The 19,173-nt window shown below is 38.9% G+C and overlaps 2 protein-coding genes across 4 annotated transcripts in view; one reads left to right on the top strand and one right to left on the bottom strand.

Annotated features, from left to right (window-relative positions):
- Positions 1-1,888: 1,888 nt before the first annotated feature.
- USP50 (ubiquitin specific peptidase 50) lies at positions 1,889-16,960 on the top strand. The gene is made up of 6 exons (XM_061157144.1): positions 1,889-2,342; positions 2,564-2,759; positions 3,392-3,601; positions 4,886-5,028; positions 6,533-6,665; positions 16,768-16,960. Exons 1-6 carry the CDS (start codon positions 2,113-2,115, stop codon positions 16,957-16,959), a joined length of 1,104 nt encoding a protein of 367 aa, XP_061013127.1. The 5' UTR covers positions 1,889-2,112; the 3' UTR covers position 16,960.
- Positions 14,619-19,173, bottom strand: part of USP8 (ubiquitin specific peptidase 8) — a 51,442-nt gene continuing 46,887 nt past the window's right edge. For 2 of the 3 annotated variants that reach the window (XM_061157143.1, XM_061157142.1), the window contains 2 exons: positions 18,994-19,126; positions 14,619-18,827 (listed from right to left, as the gene is read on the bottom strand). In XM_061157143.1, coding sequence (XP_061013126.1) covers positions 18,642-18,827; positions 18,994-19,126 — 319 coding nt within the window. In that variant the 3' untranslated portion in view covers positions 14,619-18,641. The remainder of the gene's footprint in view (positions 18,828-18,993; positions 19,127-19,173) is intronic. The other variant, XM_061157141.1, reaches the window with a different exon arrangement.

Genomic DNA, 19,173 nt, shown 5'->3' with positions numbered 1-19,173 from the left:
AGCGGTCTTTCCCTGAAGACGACTTCAGTATCTACTATGTCCTGTGAGCTTCTGTCTGCTATAGTTTTTTAGATAAGCTTAGCGAGGGTGGCAGGAGGAGGCCATGCTTAAGGGGTCAGGAGGTACATGCCGCATTTTGAATGATTTTTCCAGGTTTGACTCGTTGGAGGTCCCCCAAATGGAAGGGAAGATGTTATTTAATATCCAGCAAATAGTTATTCCTAAAGAGTGACAGGCCAGGGCCTCCCATGATACTGATAAATAAAAGGGAAATGTCCATCCATATAACAGAGAGAACTTGTCAAACTGGCAGAATTGTAAGTAGAGGTACTGAGGTGAGGTAGCTGTTTCCTGGAGACCCAATTTGAGATACTAAGTGTGGAAAGAAAAATCGAGGGGATAAAGATACTGGGCTGCCTGGTGCAGTAGCCCAGTCACAGAAGGCAGCTCTGTGTGGAGAAAGGACTCTTTTCTGTGCCGGTCTGGTTGATCCATATGGACATACGAATTCCATAGCTACTGTTAAGGACATCCTGGATCAGTCATTTCTTTAAAAATTGTTTTTAGGTTAAGTTGCCATTTATTAACTATGTAATCTGTGCTTTATGCCTTGCATCATTTAATCTAATCCTTAGAACAATCCTGTAAGCCAAGTAACACTATCCTGTTTTATAGATGAGAAACAGATATATAAAAGTCCCAGATCATTTAACTAGTAAGTGCCAGAGTCAGAATTTAAAGTAAGATCTATTTTTCTTTTGCAAAGTTTGTGCTCTTTTTCTCCATGTATGTTTGTGTATTTATATGTATATACACACACACATATATATATAATTTATATACATATATCCATGTATGTGTTCTTAATATATGTATATTAATATGTGTATATGTTATGCTCGTGAATGTATATATGGCATATATATGTGTACACACACATATAGACTCCTAATATTTGATATGTAAATCCAGATAACTTGACAGACAGATGATGGGTGGGTAGATAAATATCCCTTCTCTCTACAAGTCACTGCACATGCCTTAATATATTACCATGAGCAGATGACTAGAGCATTTACACAGGATATCTCACCTGTAAAACAGGATTCAAAAATAACTGTACTACCCCATAAAATTGTTGCAAGAATTAAATAGGAAAGTTCATGTTAAATGCTTAACATAGTGCCAGTTAATACATGATAGCTGGCTTCCTTGGTGGCTCAGACAGTAAAGAATCTGCCTGCAATGTGGGAGACCCAGGTTCAGTCCCTGGATCGGGAAGATCCCTTGGAGAAAGGAATGGCTACCCACTCCAGTGTTTTTCCCCTGGTGAATTCCATGGACAGAGGAGCCTGGCAGCCTACAGTTCTTGGGCTCACAAAAGTGACACTTCCACTTTCATTTTTACTCTGCATATGCACTTGGTTGTGTCCAACTCTGTGACTCCATGGACTGTAGCCTGCTAGGCTCTTCTGCCCATGGGATTTCTCAGGCAAGAATACTGGAGTGGGTTGCCATTTCCTTCTCCATCATTGTTATTAACTGCTATCTATTATTATTATTACTAGTAATAATAATTAAATTACTTGTCCAGCAAAAATGTAAATACTCTAAATGGTATTTAGAAAGAAAGTCTGCATTTTTAGCAGATTCTAGGACTCTGAAAGGGCAGTATTTTCTGTCCTCTAGCTTTGGTTTTAGGAAGAACTTTTATCTCTGTTTATTTGGCTTCAGGCACAGTCCAGAGTTCCCTGGTGGCTCAGATGGTAAAGCATCTACCTACAGTGTGTGAAACCTGGGTTCAGTCCCTAGTTCGGGAAGATCTCCTGGAGTAGGAAATGGCAACCCACTCCAGTATTCTTGCCTGGAAAATCCCATGGACGGAGGAGCCTGGTAGACTACAGTCCATGGGGTCGCAAAGAGTCTAACACAACTGAGCGACTTCACTTTCACTGTTCAGAGAGTCCTGAGCCAAGTAGCACAGTTTTACAAGTCCAAATACTTCAGTCTTTGATAGGGAATGTATTTGGTAGAAGTCTTATGAAGAACTCTTTCTTGTGTCATGAGGCTGAGAGGGCCTGATTTCATTTGTGCATATTTTGTTTCTTCAAAATGCTTTCCTTTCTTTCCACATGGCACCAACACAGTGCAGAGTGCACAGATCACTATGACCCGTGCCCAGTTAACGAGGCTGAAGAGAACCAGCCCCATTTCCAGGGGGTGACAGGCCTGCGGAACCTGGGCAACACATGCTACATGAACGCCATCTTACAGTGTCTCTGCAGCATCTCACCACTGGTGGAATACTTTCTCTCGGGAAAGTACATTAACTCTCTTCAAAAGTAAGACCATTTGCCTGACCTGTGGCCTGGCCCCCACCCCTGTTCTCCAAGGTGAGGTTAGGGAAGGGACCTTCTGGAAAGGGCTAAACCAGTTAGTAGAGGCTGCAGCACCCCAGGTCCTGTTTCTAGGGTGAGTAAAATGAGAAGGTCAGCCAAGAAATGAATGAAGCTTGGGGTCTGATGCCACATGATCAGCCAGAAACATCTCCCCTCCTTCTTAGGGACTGCAGTGAGGTTGCCACTGCCTTTGCATATGTGATGACAGACATGTGGCTTGGAGACTCTGACTGTGTCTCACCAGAAATATTTCGGTCAGCTCTTGGCAACCTCTACCCAGTATTTATGAAAAAGACACAGCAAGATGCTCAGGAATTCTTGATTTATGTCCTGAATGAACTTCATGAAGCTCTGAAAAAGGTAGGTAGAATTAATGGTGGGAGATGCGGGTAGGAGGTGTGATGAAAGAAGCTGCCAAAGCAGAACCGACTGAAAGCATAGTGCCTTTAGAACATTTCGCTAAGGCTGTAGAATCATTGGACAGTCAGAACATGCTCCCGGAAATGCTGTTCCTGGGCATCAGCAAGATTCACATCAGGCTACAAGCCTAACACAATTGGGCTGTCTTAGGAGTTTAACATTTGCTCTTTAAGAAACTTTTTTTTCTAACAGTAGGAGGCTATAGAATATAACCTGAAGGGACTGGAGGAAAGATCCAATTTCTTTATCTTACTGCTAGATAAACTTGCATGACCAGAAGCCAGTTTGCAGCTTACCCTCTTCCTGGGAAAACCTGCCTCTAGAGCCTGATACCACATTATCATTGGCTCTCAGCTTGTGGCACCATGGACGTGGGTTTTACCAGGGTTAGGGTGTCCTCATCCTCAACTTCACTTAAAGAGGCAAATCAATGAATTATCAGAAATCATACCTATTGTATACTCTTAAAATCTTATTCTATTTATTATCTGAATCACATTCTGATAGAAAAATCAGGTCATTCTATTAAAACAACCAGTAGTTGATTTGGCATGAATTTGTCCCTTGATTAGTACCACCAGAGAAAATCATATGAAAAAAAATCCATTCCAAGATGCTGCAGGAAGATGATCGCCAGTGAGTCCTCCATCATCACCCGGCTGTTTGAAGGGCAGCTCAGTTATAGCATCATATGTTTAAAGTGTGAGAACTGCACCTACAAAAACGAAGTTTTCACCGTCATCTCCCTCCCCATTCCATCCGAATACGAGTGCTCTCTTCAGGTAAGAATTCTTACTCTTGGAGACTTCTTTTGTCTCTCTCTGCCCCAACCCTGGATTTTCTCAGCACTGTTTCCTATATTTTCTAGTATAAGGGGAGCCACTTTATAACTAAAAAAAATTGGAAGCCCATGATGACAGTGTTTTGTAGAAAAGTGACATACAGCCAAAAGTTACTATGAATTCAGCTATAACTCTGATGACGCTCAGTGAAACAGCCACACTGTAAAATAGATAGATAAGTGGGCTTTAGTCAATCTATTGAGATGGCTTGGTGCATACAGGAAATTTAAACTTATAAAAATTCTATGGCCCCTTTTCAACCCAGAGTTCTGTAGGTCCAGATTGGAAACTAGATAGAAATGAATCTGACTCAGTCTTGAGCACTTATATTTGGACAAAAGCTGAGGAATTTGAGGGGGAAGATAGAATGGAATGGTATCTTAGTTTACCTCTTGAATTTTCTTTATTGTAATACCAAAAGTTAATCTGTAAATGGAGTGGGGAGGGTCAGGGAATGGGTAGGGGGTTGGGGGGGTGGGAGGTGTCAGTAAAAGGTAGGTGGCTGTTAGGAGGCAGGGAGCAATAACTTCCCTTGCAGAAAAACACACATTAATATTTTTCATCCAAAATTATGAAAGTACATCTGTTGCTAAAACTTTTTTCACATACAAGAATTAGAGAAAAGAATTCTACTGCTTATTCAGACCTGGACTTTTTCTCAGATCAAACTGCTAAAGCCTGCTGGAGATGAATTCCAAAGCCTCTAAATGAGGCACTGGCAATCTTTGCTCACTTCCTCTTTAGGCCAGTGGTTTGCAGAGCAGGGGGCTTGGCTGGTTGATGATGTGTCCTGTGGGCATGAGATCTGATTCTCTCTGTTCTGCTGTCTTTATTATGGGCCACCCCCAGATACTGGGATACGGCCATTTTCAGTCACCAGATCACTTTTGTGATGAGACAAATAACTTAAAGCCTGACTTGTTAGTGGAAATTGCATATTTGGTATTATTCTGAAACAAATCAGAAATAGTAAAATGATGATTCAGAGATTAGAAATGAGATGGACATTTGGATCCATTGCAGCAACTAAGTGAGAAAGCAGCACCTCCTTTGCCAGGTGGATTCTATCCAGGCTGCATCTTGTGGTGCTGGCGTCTCTTGGCCTTGACTTTGAGAAAAGCACCGGGGATTACGTTTCTGCAGCTCTTTCAGAGTTCTAATACAGACAGGAGCCCAGATTGCGATGGATCCAGTTTGGTCATCAAATGCTTTTTTCCAAAATAGGACTGTCTCCAGTGTTTTTTTCAACAAGACACATTGACCTGGAACAACCAGATTCACTGTTCCTTTTGTGAAACCAAGCAAGAAACAGCTGTGAGGGCCACCATTTCCAAAGCGCCAAAAACAATTGTCTTTCACCTAAAAAGGTATGGATTTTAACATTTTGTGAGCAGATTTTTGGAACAGTTTTAACATGTAACTCACATACCATGCAATTTCACCCATTTAAGTGTTCAATTAGATGGTGTTGGGTATATTAATTTTTTAAAATCTGTGGTAAAATATACATAATAAAATTTGCCATTTTGGCCATTTTAAGTGTACAATTTCACTGGCATTCATTACAGTTCACAATGTTGTATATCAGTCAGTATTTCCAAAACTTTTTCGTCACCCTCTACAGAAACTCTGGAACCATTAACCACCCCTCGCTCCTCTTCCCTTTAGCCTCTGGGAACCTCCAATCTGCTTTCTCTGTCTGTAAATTTGCCTATTCTGATACTTAAGTATAACATAAGAATAGTCACACAACATTTGTCTTTTTTGCTGACCTGTTTCACTTAGTATAATGTTTCCAAGGTCAGATATCCTTGTAGTGATGTGTACCAGAATTTCATTCCTTTTTACAGCTGTGTAATACTCCATCATGTTTTCTTTATCTTTTTAACTATTGATAGACATTTTGGAACTCACTTTGAGTGCTTTTTAAAAATAGATTCCCTGGCTCCACCCTTGGAGATTCTAATCCCATAAGTCTGACGTGGAATCTGAGCATCACTATTTTAATTTTTAATCTCCACCCCCAGCTCAGTTTTTATTTTTAAAAGTTTCATGTATACAGAAAGGTTGAAAAGGTATATAATGAGTATCCATATACCCTAAAATCTTCACTAGTTGGTGCCACTTTTTGACATTTCCCCTTGATATTCCTTTAGGTTTTGCAAACAAGATTCTTTACTTTCTGGCACAAGAATATCTTAGGCTCATCCAGTAATTTCCCTCCTCTAGATCTAAATCAGCCATTTTTCCAAAATGAACATAATGTCTTTTTTACAAAGCTCTTGGGGTGATTCTGATATGACCTCAGATTTGCTGATCTATGTAACACCTAGAAAATGTGACAAGATTTTCACAAAGTTTTATCTTATTAAAGATGTGTTAAAACCTCAGAGCTGGAAAACAGGACACTGCCAAGACAATGTGTGCGGAAATCAAGATAAGAAAAGGCTGAGTCAGCTTGGTTAGGGTGAACAGCATCTGCTGGAGGGAAGACTTCAGGAAGCCACCAGTGTGATTTCTACTCCTCCAGTGCTGATCCTGGCCTTAATTCCATTCTTTTCCTCCTGCTAGATTGACTCTAATCCTTCTCATTCCTTGACTCAGGCCCTTGGCCCACTCCAGCTTCAGTTTTGGCAAGGCTTGTGGATGCGAAGATTCTAAATATATGTAGATGAGACAAAGTAATTTTTGTAAAGGTCAGCACCAAATAATCTTTGCAAGAAATTAATTTTAACTATGAACTTGTGAAAGTATGTGGATGTCTACGGCCATACCACCCTGAACGCACCCGATCTCGTCTGAAAGTGTGTGGACTTCATTCATGAGTGGTTTACAAACTCACTATCTCACACATTTATTTTATCTCTCCAGGTTTGACATTCTGGGTACAATGAAAAGGAAACTGAGGACTGATATTCACTACCCGCTCACTAACTTGGACCTTACTCCTTACATTTGTCCAATTTTTCGGAAACATCCTAAATATAACCTCTGTGCAGTGGTGGTGAGTAAAATGCTGAAACTATATAAAGTAACACAGGTTTAAAGAAAACTGTAGAATTATTTGCTTGAATGACTACTCCTATCTCACCCTGACTTCTCCTGTACTGTTCTTTTAAAAACAAAATAGAGAGCCTGGAAACTGCCTGCTTTGACCTTGAACGGTAGGGCAGTGAAAGAATACAATGTCCTCTATGCTTCCTCCTTACTGTCCCACTACTCCATGGCTATTTCAGATCTAGGGACATTTGTGAGCTGTGCTCTGGGCAGCGGGCAGCACAGGTTGGTTCCAGTAGCTTTATGTTGAATAATCATGAGCCTCTCTATGGTGAAAGCCCCCCAAACATAATCACTACCTGTGAGCATCAGTCCTGAAGAAACTCTGGGAATTCCATTGGCTCTGAATCAACTGTCATCACTGAGGATTCCCTTAAGGAAAGAAATCATGGAGTATAATTCAGACCAGACCTTCTACAACTTCCCAGAGCATCAACCCACCCCAAGCATGAGGCCATCTCTGGGTTTCTGTTCTGGATCACAGTGTTATCTTCTTCAGAACATTCAGGTTTCACTTGAACTTGGAGGTCCAATTGTGTCCAGTGTCAGATGGGCAAGGCTCCCACTCGATCCCAGTGTGATTCACCAGAGTCCTCTGGTGGGCTGAAGTCGTAATTTGCTATTAAGCTTATCATTGAATTAATATAAAATATTGTTTCAACTGGTCTTTAACATCTCTCAACTGAGAACCATACTTCAAACTTAAAAAAGATCCTTCTTTACTTTATCCTTTTTATGTTAATCCTTGACATTCTTCTTCTAATTTATCCTGCCCTTTAATATGGTTTTCCTTCTCTAACTTGCCAATTTGGAAATCTACAGTGACATCTTCTTCTCTATCATAATAGACTCTAATGTGACTTCCAAAATGATAATAGGAATTGCCCCACCTCTGTATTTTACTGTTTTAACTTCTCATTATAACTGTTTCTGCTTTAAATAAAAAATTCAAAAGGAGAATTTATAAAAACTTGTATGATAATTATCTGCAGTATGAAAAGGTACATGTTTATATTAAAAGTCACCCAAGCTTCCTATAAATTCTTAATCCTTTGTTTAAATTATTAGTTAATTGAAGGGTAAAAATTGATTTTGAAAGAAATATACCTAGAATTTACTGAAAATTGGTGATTGATCAGAAACAAGAACTAAACATCTTAGAAACTGTGGTGTATGGTCCTGGGGAAAGGCCATCCAGAACTCTGCTACACAAGCTGTCATTCCCCAGGAAATACCTGATAGAAATAAGAAAGATCAGGCTTCACCCTACATTTACTGACTGGAAACTTGCATTTTAGCAAGATCCCCATGTGACTGGAATGCATACTGAAGTTTGAGAAGTATTCAACCCTGGCCCAAAAAGGAAGGATTGCCTCCACACCATCCTTAACAGATATTTATCCAGCTTTCGAATAAACCCTTAAAGAGCTCTCTGCTTTACAAGGAAGGCTCTTTATCTGCCAGATTTGTTTGAGTTTACAAACATATAGTGCTTGCTATGTACCAGATAGTGTTCCAAGCACTTAATAAATAATCAATCATTTAATTCTTATGTAGCCCTGTGAGGCGTGGGCACTATTATCATCTCCATCTTACAGAATGGGAAACAGGAACAGAGGTTAAATAATCTCCAATCTAGTGCCTACAAGAGGCAGAGCCAGGGTCTGAAGCCAGGCAGGCTGTCTTGCTCTCACTACTATGTTATGCTGCCTCTGACTGTTAACTTGTCTCTCTACATTGGGCCCAAACTCTTTGGGCTTCCCAGGTGGTGCAGTGCTAAAGAGTTCACTTGCCAGTGCAGGAGATGCAAGAGGGGTGGGTTTGATCCCTAGAGAAGGAAATGGTGACCCACTTCAGTATTCTTGCCTGGAAAATGCCATGGACAGAGGAGTGTGGTGGGGTACAGTCCATAGGGTCGCAAGAGTTGGACACAACTGAACACAGCACAGCTAACACCTATGTGACTTTTTGGTTAACAAATGCTTGTACGTATGTGTTAGCCAAGCAGAACTCATTCTTATTTCTTATATGTGGTGTTGTTGTTCAGCCACTCAGCTGTGTCTGACTCTTTGCAACCCCATGGACTGCAGCACACCAGGCTTCCCTGTCCTCCTTTTATCTTACATGTCTTATATGTGACAATCCTTCAAATATTTGAAAATAGTGATCATACACTAACAGCATTTACCCCCTTCAGCCCTCTCCAAATGATTTGTTTTTAGGAAAACTTTAAAATTATGAAATATTTCAGGCAAAGAAAACACAATATGTACACACACAGCTATTAAGACTAGAATATTGTAGGAAAAAGTCAAGCCTCTGTGTGTCTTTAACAACTCCACTTTGCTCCTTTCTCAGTTGTAACCACGGTCCTGAATTTGGAAGGAATTACTTCCATGCAGGGCTTCCCAGATGGTGCTGGCGGTAAGAACCTGCCAGCCAACACAGGTGTAAGAGACATGGATTCAATTCCTGGGTTGGGAAGGGCCCCTGGAGAAGGGTATGACAACCCACTCCAGTATTTTTGCCTACAGAATCCCGTGGACAGAGGAGCCTGGCGGGCTACAGTCCATAGGGTCGCAAAGAGTCAGACACGACTGAGTGACTTAGCCCAGCACAGCACATTCCCATCCATTCTTTCATACTTTTGTCACACATGTATGGGTGATATAGTCTGTTTTGCATGTTTTATAAATCTAGTATAATTAACTTACATATCCTTCTATAACTTTTTCCTCAGCTTTATTTTTGTGATATTAATCCATATTGATAGATTAGCTTTAGTGCATACATTTTACCTGCTTTTAGTAATTCTTTGTATCTAGGTTGTTTCTAATGTTTTGCTCTCACAACTTTGTATAATGCATTGTCATGTGCTAACACATGAAACTCTTTTTCCAGATCACATTTTGAAGATTACTGACCTGAATCTCTCCTTTATTAACATAGCAAACAACATTCATTTTCTACTTAATTTTTTTTTGCTAAAATTGTTTTCACATTTTTAACATCTATTTTCACAATCAAGAAACTAACCTGTAACTTTCTTTCTCATACTGTCCTTTTCTGTTTTTGTTTTAGGGATCAGTCTGTTTCTAGCCTCATAAAATAGGTTTGCCATTCTTTTCTATTCTCTGGCACAGTCTGTATAAGAGAAAATTAAGTTTCTTGAAAGTCTGGTATAATTAAACAAAAAAACTATCTGGTCCTGGAATTTTTGTTCTTGGTGAGTAGATTTTGAAATATTTGATCAATTTGCTTTAGCCATGGTGAGTCTATCCAGGAGTTTCTGTTACTTCATTTTTTTTTTATTAGAGTAGAATTGCTTTACAGTGTGGTGCTAGTTTCTGTTGTACAACAAAGTAAATCAGCTACGTGTATACATACATCCCCTCCTTCTCGGGGCTCCCTTCCACCACCCCCCCATCACCCATCTGGGTTATCACAGAGCACCAAGCTGAACTCCCAGTGCTATGCAGCAACTTCCCACTAGCTATCTATTTTATACATGGTAGTGTATATGTCGATCCTAATCTCCGCTTTGTCCCACCCTCCCCTCCCTATGTCTACAGGTCTGTTTTCTAAAAATGGAAACCATGAATGTAAAACTCAGTAAAATTGCAAAAAGGTAACCTGCCAGTGTAACCAGAATATGGTTCAAGTAGAATATTACCAGTACCCTAACTGCCTGTGTGGCCCCTTCTAGTCCAGGAGACCACTGGCTGCTGACAGGTTTTGCCAGTTCTTCTGCTTTATAGAAATGAAATCCTACTGTGTGGACTCTTTTGTGTCTGACTTCTTTCACTCAGAATTATGCAACATTCATTCATATTATTGCATGTATTGTGGCTTACTCATTTTCATTGTTGTATAATATTCCATTGTGTGAAAATACCATAGCTTGCTCTACCCAAAGATCATGAAGACACTTCTCTGTTTTAACTTATAAAAGCTTTGTTTTATTTTAACATGGTTTTAAGAATATTTAAAATCCTCTTTTTTTTTTTTTTTTGCATTTTCAAATTTATTAGCAGAAAATTGTTTACAAGTGGCTCAGCAATAAAGAAGATTCTGCCTGCAATTCAGGGGGCTTGCAGGAGATTCTGTCCCTGGGTCAGGAAGATCTCTTGGAGAAGGAAATGGCAATCCCTCCAGTATTCTTGCCTAGGAAATCCCATGGACACAGGAGCCTGGCGGGCTGTAGTTCACGGGGTTGCAAAAGGTTGGACACGACTGAGGGACTAAACAACACAATTGAATTCTCACTTCTCCCTTTGTTTATCCTTAACACTGTGGTTTATCTGTTTTGTTATCTGAAAGAACCAGCTTATGGTTTTGTTGATTATTTCTTTGTGTTCTATTTCATTGACCTCTGGTCTTTATTTCCCATAATTCAGCTTCCTTTGATTTCCATCAAATTGTTATTTAGAGGTGCATTTCAAAAATTCCAAACATAATTTTATATAGTTGTATTTCTAATGTCTAACTTAACTGCATTTTTATCAGAAAATATGCTCCAGTATTATCCATTCATAGTATGGGTTGATACTTGCTTTTTGTACTAGCTTTATGTGTGTGTGAAAAGAATTTTTAAATTAGGTTCAGAGTTCCATATGTTCATTAAATAAAATTTGTTGTGTTGTTCAAGTATATATTCTTAAGTTCTTATCTGCTTTAACAAAATTAATAACTGAAAGATATATATATATATCGATTTTTTGTCTTTTCTTTAACTTTTGGCTGGGTCTTCACTGCTACTTGCAGGCTTTTTCTAGTTGCAGCGAGCAGGAGCTACTCTGTAATTGTGGTGCGCAGGCTTCTCCTTGTGGTTATTTGTCTTGTTTAGAGCACAGGCCCTAGGGTGCATGGGTTTCAGTGGTTGCAGCACACAGACTTAAGTAGTTCTTGATTCATTGGCTCTGGTATAGTTGCAGTGCACAGGCTCTGGAGCATGCGGGCTCCAGTAGTTTTGGCATTCATTCTCAGTAGTTGTGGCACATGGGCCTATTAGTTGCTCCACAGGCATGTGGAATTTTCCTAGACCAGGGATCAAGCCCATATCCCCTGCATTGGCAGGTGGATTCTTAACCACTGGACCACCAGGGAAGTCCTCAGGCTGTCTTATGTATCACTTTTCCACTTGTACTCAATTTTACTTGTGTAGAACATACTTCAGTGGACTTTACATCAAGTCTGCTATCCTGAAGTCTAAGTCTCTGACTGAAAAAAATCTTTTGTTTACTTTGATTCTTGAATGCTTTAACTAGAGAGCAAATTCTGGATGTAGTTATTTTTTATTGTTTTAAAACTATTATTTCAGGTTTATATGGCTGCCATGGAGTTCTGCCATCATATTATTCTTTTGTGGATAATCCTTTTTTCCTGTTGCCTTTAAAACTGTGTTTGTTGTCTTGCAGTATTATTTTTATCTATCCTTGGTTCACCATATTTTCTAAATTTGAAGATTTCATGTCTTTCCTTAATCATTTCTAGTCGTTGTCACTTTCAATAATGCCTTGTTCCTGTGCTCTATTCTCTAGCATGTCTGCTAGGTATACGCTGAATGTTCTCTTTCAACTTCGTGCCACTACTACATTCAGGGGAATTTCCTCAATTTCATCTGTATAATGTATTCATTCTCTCTTCAATTCTATGTACTACGAACACTTGAAATTTTTAATTTCAAGTATTTATCATTTCTGTAAGTTCTTTTTTTAAGTTTCCAGAGTTTGCTTCCTGTTCTTAAATGTTTGTATACTTTCTGTATAGTCTCTATCACCTAAAGTGCTTGGAGTTTAATCTTATTTATTGCCTTCTCTTACTCATGGTGAATTGTTTTCTTGTGTGTTCTGTAATATTGAATTGTGAATATTCACTGTACCAGTGAAGCATCACTGGCTTTTTTTTCTTAATGTGTGGTTATCCTGTGCAGCCTGAATTAAGGTCCATCAATCTAGAAGGTAATTCTCTTTTCTTCTGTCAAGCAACCCCAAAATAATTCTCATCCTCACATTAAATTCACAGGATTCTGACACACACAGGTATTAACAGTTTAAATTTGAATCCCCCAAAGAAGCCAGGTCTGTGGTAACAAATTTCTAGGAATTTCTTTGTACCCAGAGGCCTAAGCTAAGCTAAACACTGGAGGATAGATTTTCCCCCCCGTCATTTATTCTTTTTTTAAAATAAATATTTATTTAGCTGTGTCAGGTCTTAGTTGCAGCATGCCTTGCAGGATCTTTTGTTGCAGCAATGGGCTTCTCTGTAGTTGTGGTGTGCGGACTCTAGAGCTCAGGCTCAGTAGTTGCAGCCTTCGGGCTTGGTTGGCCTCCAGCATGTAGGATCCTAGTTCCCCCACCAGGGATCTAACTTGCATCCTCTGCACTACAAGGTGGATTTTTAACCACTGGACCACCAGGGAAGTCCCATTTGTTCTGTTATTGAGGGTTAATCTCTTTTAAGAGGTTGTGGCTATGTGTGAATTTCATTCCAATGCCTCACCTTGCAGGGACTTAAGACTTTACCTCCAACCCTAGTGCCTTTAAAACCCAAGCATAGTGGTTCCAGAGTCCAGAAACTGCCTTTACTCCCAGACAGTCACAGCATCAACCATATATCACACCCATCTTTTATTTCCTCTATTCTTGGCCCCTTGAGATTACTTTGACTATACCATCTTTAAAGTTAGCCATATATTTCAATGGGTATTTATCGTGTTTCATTCAGCATTCCTTACAGTTTCATACTAAGGCTTTCAGGCTAGCTGTTTGCCAAAAGTACTGGGAACGGAAGTCAAGAATGATGCTTCACCTGCTACTGCTATGTTCGTTTTTTTGTTTGTTTTTCATAGCAAGCCATCAAAACTGATAATAGCAGAAATTAATGAAACTGAGAATAGGAAAACAGGAGAAAAATCAGCAATACATAAGCTGTCTCTTCAAAAAATTTTTCCAATAAAATATAAACTTTTAATAAATCCAACAAGATTAAAAAAAAAAAAAAACTGAACATATTCTACCCATGATCTGTCTAGTCACTTTAGAACATTACTCATCATCTGTATCCATACCAGACATTTTGTTTTTCTCAACCAAATTACATCACAGTATTATGGACATTTTCAGTATTTATCCTACTTATTGGCTGTGCTGGGTCTTAATTGTGACCTGGGGATCTTCAATCTTTGTTGGAGCATGTGGGATCTAGTTCCCTGACCAGGGATTGAACCTGGCCCCCCTGTATTGGGAGCACAGTGTCTTACCCACTAGACCACCAGGAAGTCTCTGGGCACGATTTTATAAATAAGGAAATTTAAGTGTATCAGCTTAAGGTCACATGGCCAACATCAGGACCAGAGCCTGAATCTTTTAATTAAATGTTAGCTTTGGGATATTTCTCTAATGTGTAAGGGGAGATGTGAGGAAGATGAAGGTCAAAGGGGACACTTAAAAAGTACCTCCTATGTGCTTGCACTACCAGAGAAATAGTAGTTGTATATAAGACAAGGTGTTGTTACCCAGTCTTAAAAAGATGGGGTTAAAAAAAAAAAAAAAAAAAGATGGGGTAGTTAAAGCTCAGAAAGGTTAAACAATTTCCTTAAGGTCATTGTGTAGTATTAAAGCTGAATTCATAGTCAGAATTGACTAGAAAAATCCATTTTCCTCCACCTACCCCAGGGATCAGCAAACTTATTCTGTAAAAAGCTAGACAATAAATATTTTATGCTTTGCAGGCCATGTATCTAGTCGCTATTCAACTTTACTGTTGTAGTGTGAAAGCAGCCACTTATAAACAAGTGAGCATGGCTGTATTCCCATAAAACTATTTAAGGACGTTGAAAAACTTGAATTTCATATAGCTTTCACATCACAAAAGTTTTTTTTTTTTTTTGCTTTTTTCAACCATTTAAAAATATAAAATGCATTCTTAATTCACGAGCCATACAGAAACAGGCAGTGGGCTGGCTCCGACCCATGGCCAAATATGGTTTGTTGACTCCTGCTGTATGCCATACTACTTCTGAGAAATGAGGTTCTCCAATGCGTTTGTTTCAAACATTCCTCTACTGGGATTGGAAAGATGAATGGAACAGGTTCTTCTTTGGGCCTTGGATGACTGAGGGAGCTGTTGCTGTGCACCTCCCTCAAATTGTGTGGTCACAATGTGCAGTCCTTTTATGTCTTGTTGCCATGTTAAAGGTCTTTTTTCACGTCTAATGCCTGTCTTCAAAATTACACTATAAACTCATTTAGGAGAGATTATTATTTTAAAATTTCCTTTGATGTTCAATAAATAGTCTGTGTATGGTAGGTGCTCTTGACTCCAGGTATCTCTTGGAGTAACAGGCAAGTCTTGACTCCCAAGAGATACCTGGAACCTGGCCACAGGACTGGAAAAGGTCAGCTTTCATTCCAATCCCAAAGAAAGGCAATGCCAAAGAATGTTCAAACTACTGCACAATTACACTCACCTCACATGCTAGCAAAGTAATGCTCAAAATTATCCAAGCCAGGCTTCAACAGTATATGAACCATGAAAATTATCCAAGCCAGGTTTCAACAGTATGTGAACCATGAATTTCCACATGTTCAAGCTGGATTTAGAAAAGGCAGAGGAACCAAAGATCAAATTGCCAACATCCACTGGATCATTGAAAAGCACAAGAGTTCCAGAAAAACATTTACTTCTGCTTTATTAACTACGCCAAATCCTTTGACTGTGTGGATCACAACAAACTGTGGAAAATTCTTCAACAGATGGGAATACCAGACCACCTGACCTGCCTCCTGAGAAATCTGTATGCAAGTCAAGAAGCAACAGTTAGAACTGGACACGGAAAAACAGACTCGTTCCAAATTGGGAAAGGAGTATATCAAGGCTGTATATTATCACCCTGCTTACTTAACCTATATGCGGAGTACATCATATGAAATGCTGGGCTGTATAAAGCACAAGCTGGAATCAAGATTGCTGGGAGAAATATCAATAACCACAGGTATGCAGTTAACACCACCCTCATGGCAGAAAGTGAAGAACTAAAGAGCCTCTTCAAAGTGAGAGGAGAGTGAAAAAATTGGCTTAAAGGTCAACGTTCAGAAAACTTAAGATCATGGCATCCGGTCCCATCACTTCATGGCAAGTAGATGGGGAAACAATGGAAACAGAGACTTTATTTTGGGGGGCTCCAAAATCACTGCAGATGGTGACTGCAGCCGTGAAATTAAAAGATATTTGCTCCTTGAAAGGAAAGTTATGACCAACCTAGACAGCATATTAAAAAGCCAGAGACATTACTTTGCCAACAAAGGTTCATCTAGTCAAAATACGGTTTTTCCAGTGGTCATGTATGGATATGAGAGTTGGACTATAAAGAAAGCCGAGTGTCAAAGAACTGATGCTTTTGAACTATGGTGTTGGAGAAGACTCTTGAGAGTCCCTTTGACTGCAAGGAGATCCAACCAGTCCATCCTAAAGGAAATCAGTCCTGAATAGTCATTGGAAGGACTGATGTTGAAGCTGAAACTCCAGTACTTTGGTCACCTGATACAAAGAACTGATTTGAAAAGACCCTGATGCTAGGAAAGATTGAAGGCAGGAGGAGAAGGGGGAAGACAGAGGATGAGATGGTTGGATGGCATCACCAACTCAATGGACATGAGTTTGAATAAGCTCCAGGAGTTGGTGATGGACAGGGAAGCCTGGCGTGCTGCAGTCCACAGGGTTGCAAAGAGTCAGACATGACTGAGCAACTGAACTGAACTGATGGTAGGTGCTCAATATTAACTGATAAATACTAGCTGCTGTCAAATACTATCCTGTTTCATAACATTTTCTATTAAATAGTCAATGAACATAATGTATAACCATTTCAGTGACATGAAAAATAGAGCAGTCAGGCTATATATGTATGATTTGACTTAAAATTGTCATTTTCTTTTAATCCAGTATAAAGGACAATTATTAAAAATATTTTGTGGCCCTACATTTTTGGCTGTAACAGTTAAGTATTTTAATGTAAACACTAAGTCTGACGTTCCTCTTTCCCCCAGAACCATTTTGGTGATCTGGATGGTGGCCACTACACTGCATTCTGCAAGAACTCAGTGACCCAGGCCTGGTACAGCTTTGATGACACACGAGTCAGTGAGATTCCAGATACTTCAGTCCAAACTGCTGCAGCATATCTCCTGTTCTACAGCTGTCAGCCCTTTTCTATACCTAGACAAAAATGCAAGAGCTAAGAAAATGGTGTTTCCTGAAAATTGCAAAACTAGCAGTGAGAACCTGGTACTTAAGTTTTGCTTTGTCATTAAAACTCTTGCAACTTACTTGCATTCACTGACATTTTTAAATGTTTCTGGCATATTATGCAACCTTTTACATGGTAAGTCTGTAACAAACATGGGTCCCAGTCCATTGAAAAAGGCAGCAAAAAAATGATGCACTACTAACAGATGGGGACCTTTATAGCACTCAGATTATGTACTGTGTGCATATTTCAAAATGCATTAGTAATGTGTATTTTTATCATAGATTATCTCATAATTAGATATATCCAACAAATTATTTTCCAAAGATACTTCATGGAGCTAAACCAAAATAACTTTTGTTCAAGTGGCTCTGTGATCTGAAAATATTAATTGTTCTGATAATTTAGTCAAGAAGCTATGTCACTCAGACTAATTGCAGAACATGAAAAGTCGTCCACTTCACAATTCAAAACCGATTCTTTCATCTTCTTCCTGGGAATCCACTAATGGTGACATCTTTCAGGAGCACCTTTAGAATCTTATTTTTATATGGAGTGTTTACATTGACTTTACCTGTAACAGCCGAGTCCCTGAGGTAAATGATAAATTCTGTGCTCCTCTATCCCTTTTAATGCATCAGTTTGTAAAGATGTGGTTTATAATTCAGTTCACTTTGCAGTCATCTTTTTACCTTAATCCTAAGAACTCTACTACTCTTGATAGAGTAAGTCTGCCTGGGTGTTAAGGTTTTATATCCTACTTTGACTTTCAATTCTTGAGAGAATCATGAGTTCTATATGCAGTTCATGGTCAAGGTGAAGGAAGAATGGAATCAAGTGATACAACAGAGTAAGTGTACTAAATTTTAAGTCACTGTATTGGGATATAGGTGTGTAGAAATTATAATTCTGCTGTCCTGTTTAACAATATAAAATTAAAGACAGAACACTTACAGAGTTTTTAATTATTCTTCTCATTAAGATTTTAATGTAGGTGTAAATGAAAATTCTCATTTAAAAAATTAAAGAAAAGTTTCCATTTGTTTTTTTAGAATAAAGATTTAGTGCACAAATACAGCCCAAAGCCAACAAAAAATAGCTTTGCCCTGTCATGTCCCTAAGAAAGCACTGCAGTTACTCAGAATAGGCCAAAAGGAGGGCGGTGGGGAAGCAATCCTCTGAGTTCTAGGCTTCACAAAAGGACCACATATTATACTATGTACATTGATTTGATGTGCAAGTGTGCAATAAATATATACACATACATTCCTATCTGCTTTACATCATTCTAGAGTATTCATTAGATCAAGCTGGGATTTAGAAATGTGAAAAGGCCATAACAGTGAATAGGAAAATAAAGGATACAATGATTTTTAGACCAGCAGAATAATAATGCTTAGCTAGTTAATTATTTTAACTTTGGAGCAAACTAAAAAACTTGTTTTGAAATAAATGGTACCTGTAAGGAATGCTTACTGCAATACTTGTTAAATGTTCTTGGTCAGTTTTTTGATAATAGCGCTGACCAGAAGTATATGGTATAGTAACACAGCTCTCATTGTCCTACAAGTCCTTTAAATGGTCAGCGATGCCTATCCAGAATCTTTATAAGCAATTCCAAGAGTTGTGTTGCTCAGCCTGTTAAAAGGTAACTAGCTTAAAACCTACTTTTCCTTATGTGGCTACATCAGTTATTCGTGGTCCCAGTGACGTATAAAAGAGGATATAAGCTGCTGAAGATTTCACCGAAGAAATGGAAATATCAGAAACCTCGTGATCATCAAATTTAAACCACCGCTGTCTTGCTGCATTTTTACAATAGGCAGTGTAGTGGCCACCATCCAGGCCACCGTAGTGATTCTGTACAAAACAAGATAGAAAATCAATTCAAACTGAATTATTTAAAATATGTCAATAATTTCAGAGCTTTAATGTTATTCCTACTTTCCTGTGAGGTAAGGAACAACTGAAACTTGTTTTTTTTTAGTTTGCTTTGAAAGAAAAAGTAGTTCAATGAGATACTTACTGAAACAGAAAACAAGTTGTATTTCTTCAGATTGTTCTTTGGGCCAATAAGATACTGCGACAAGTCAAGATTTTCTAATGGAAAGTCCACAGACGTCTGTAATTTTTGCTTCCACCTGCCATCATAGGAAAAACTACAGAGCAAAACATTACAGCAGTTACACTGACAGACCAAAGACAT

Source organism: Dama dama, chromosome 12, assembly GCF_033118175.1.
Source record: "Dama dama isolate Ldn47 chromosome 12, ASM3311817v1, whole genome shotgun sequence".
Taxonomy (NCBI): Eukaryota; Metazoa; Chordata; class Mammalia; order Artiodactyla; family Cervidae; genus Dama; species Dama dama.
This window is presented reverse-complemented; position numbering and strand designations above follow the sequence as displayed.

What these genes read in the sequence shown, in the direction of transcription:
- USP50 (XM_061157144.1), top strand. Translation starts at nt 2,113, where the DNA reads ATGCTTTCCTTTCTTTCCACATGGCACCAACACAGTGCAGAGTGCACA. An exon ending in AATACGAGTGCTCTCTTCAG is followed by an intron (nt 3,602 to 4,885) that starts GTAAGAATTCTT and finishes TTTCCAAAATAG; the next exon opens with GACTGTCTCCAGTGTTTTTT. An exon ending in ATTGTCTTTCACCTAAAAAG is followed by an intron (nt 5,029 to 6,532) that starts GTATGGATTTTA and finishes TTATCTCTCCAG; the next exon opens with GTTTGACATTCTGGGTACAA.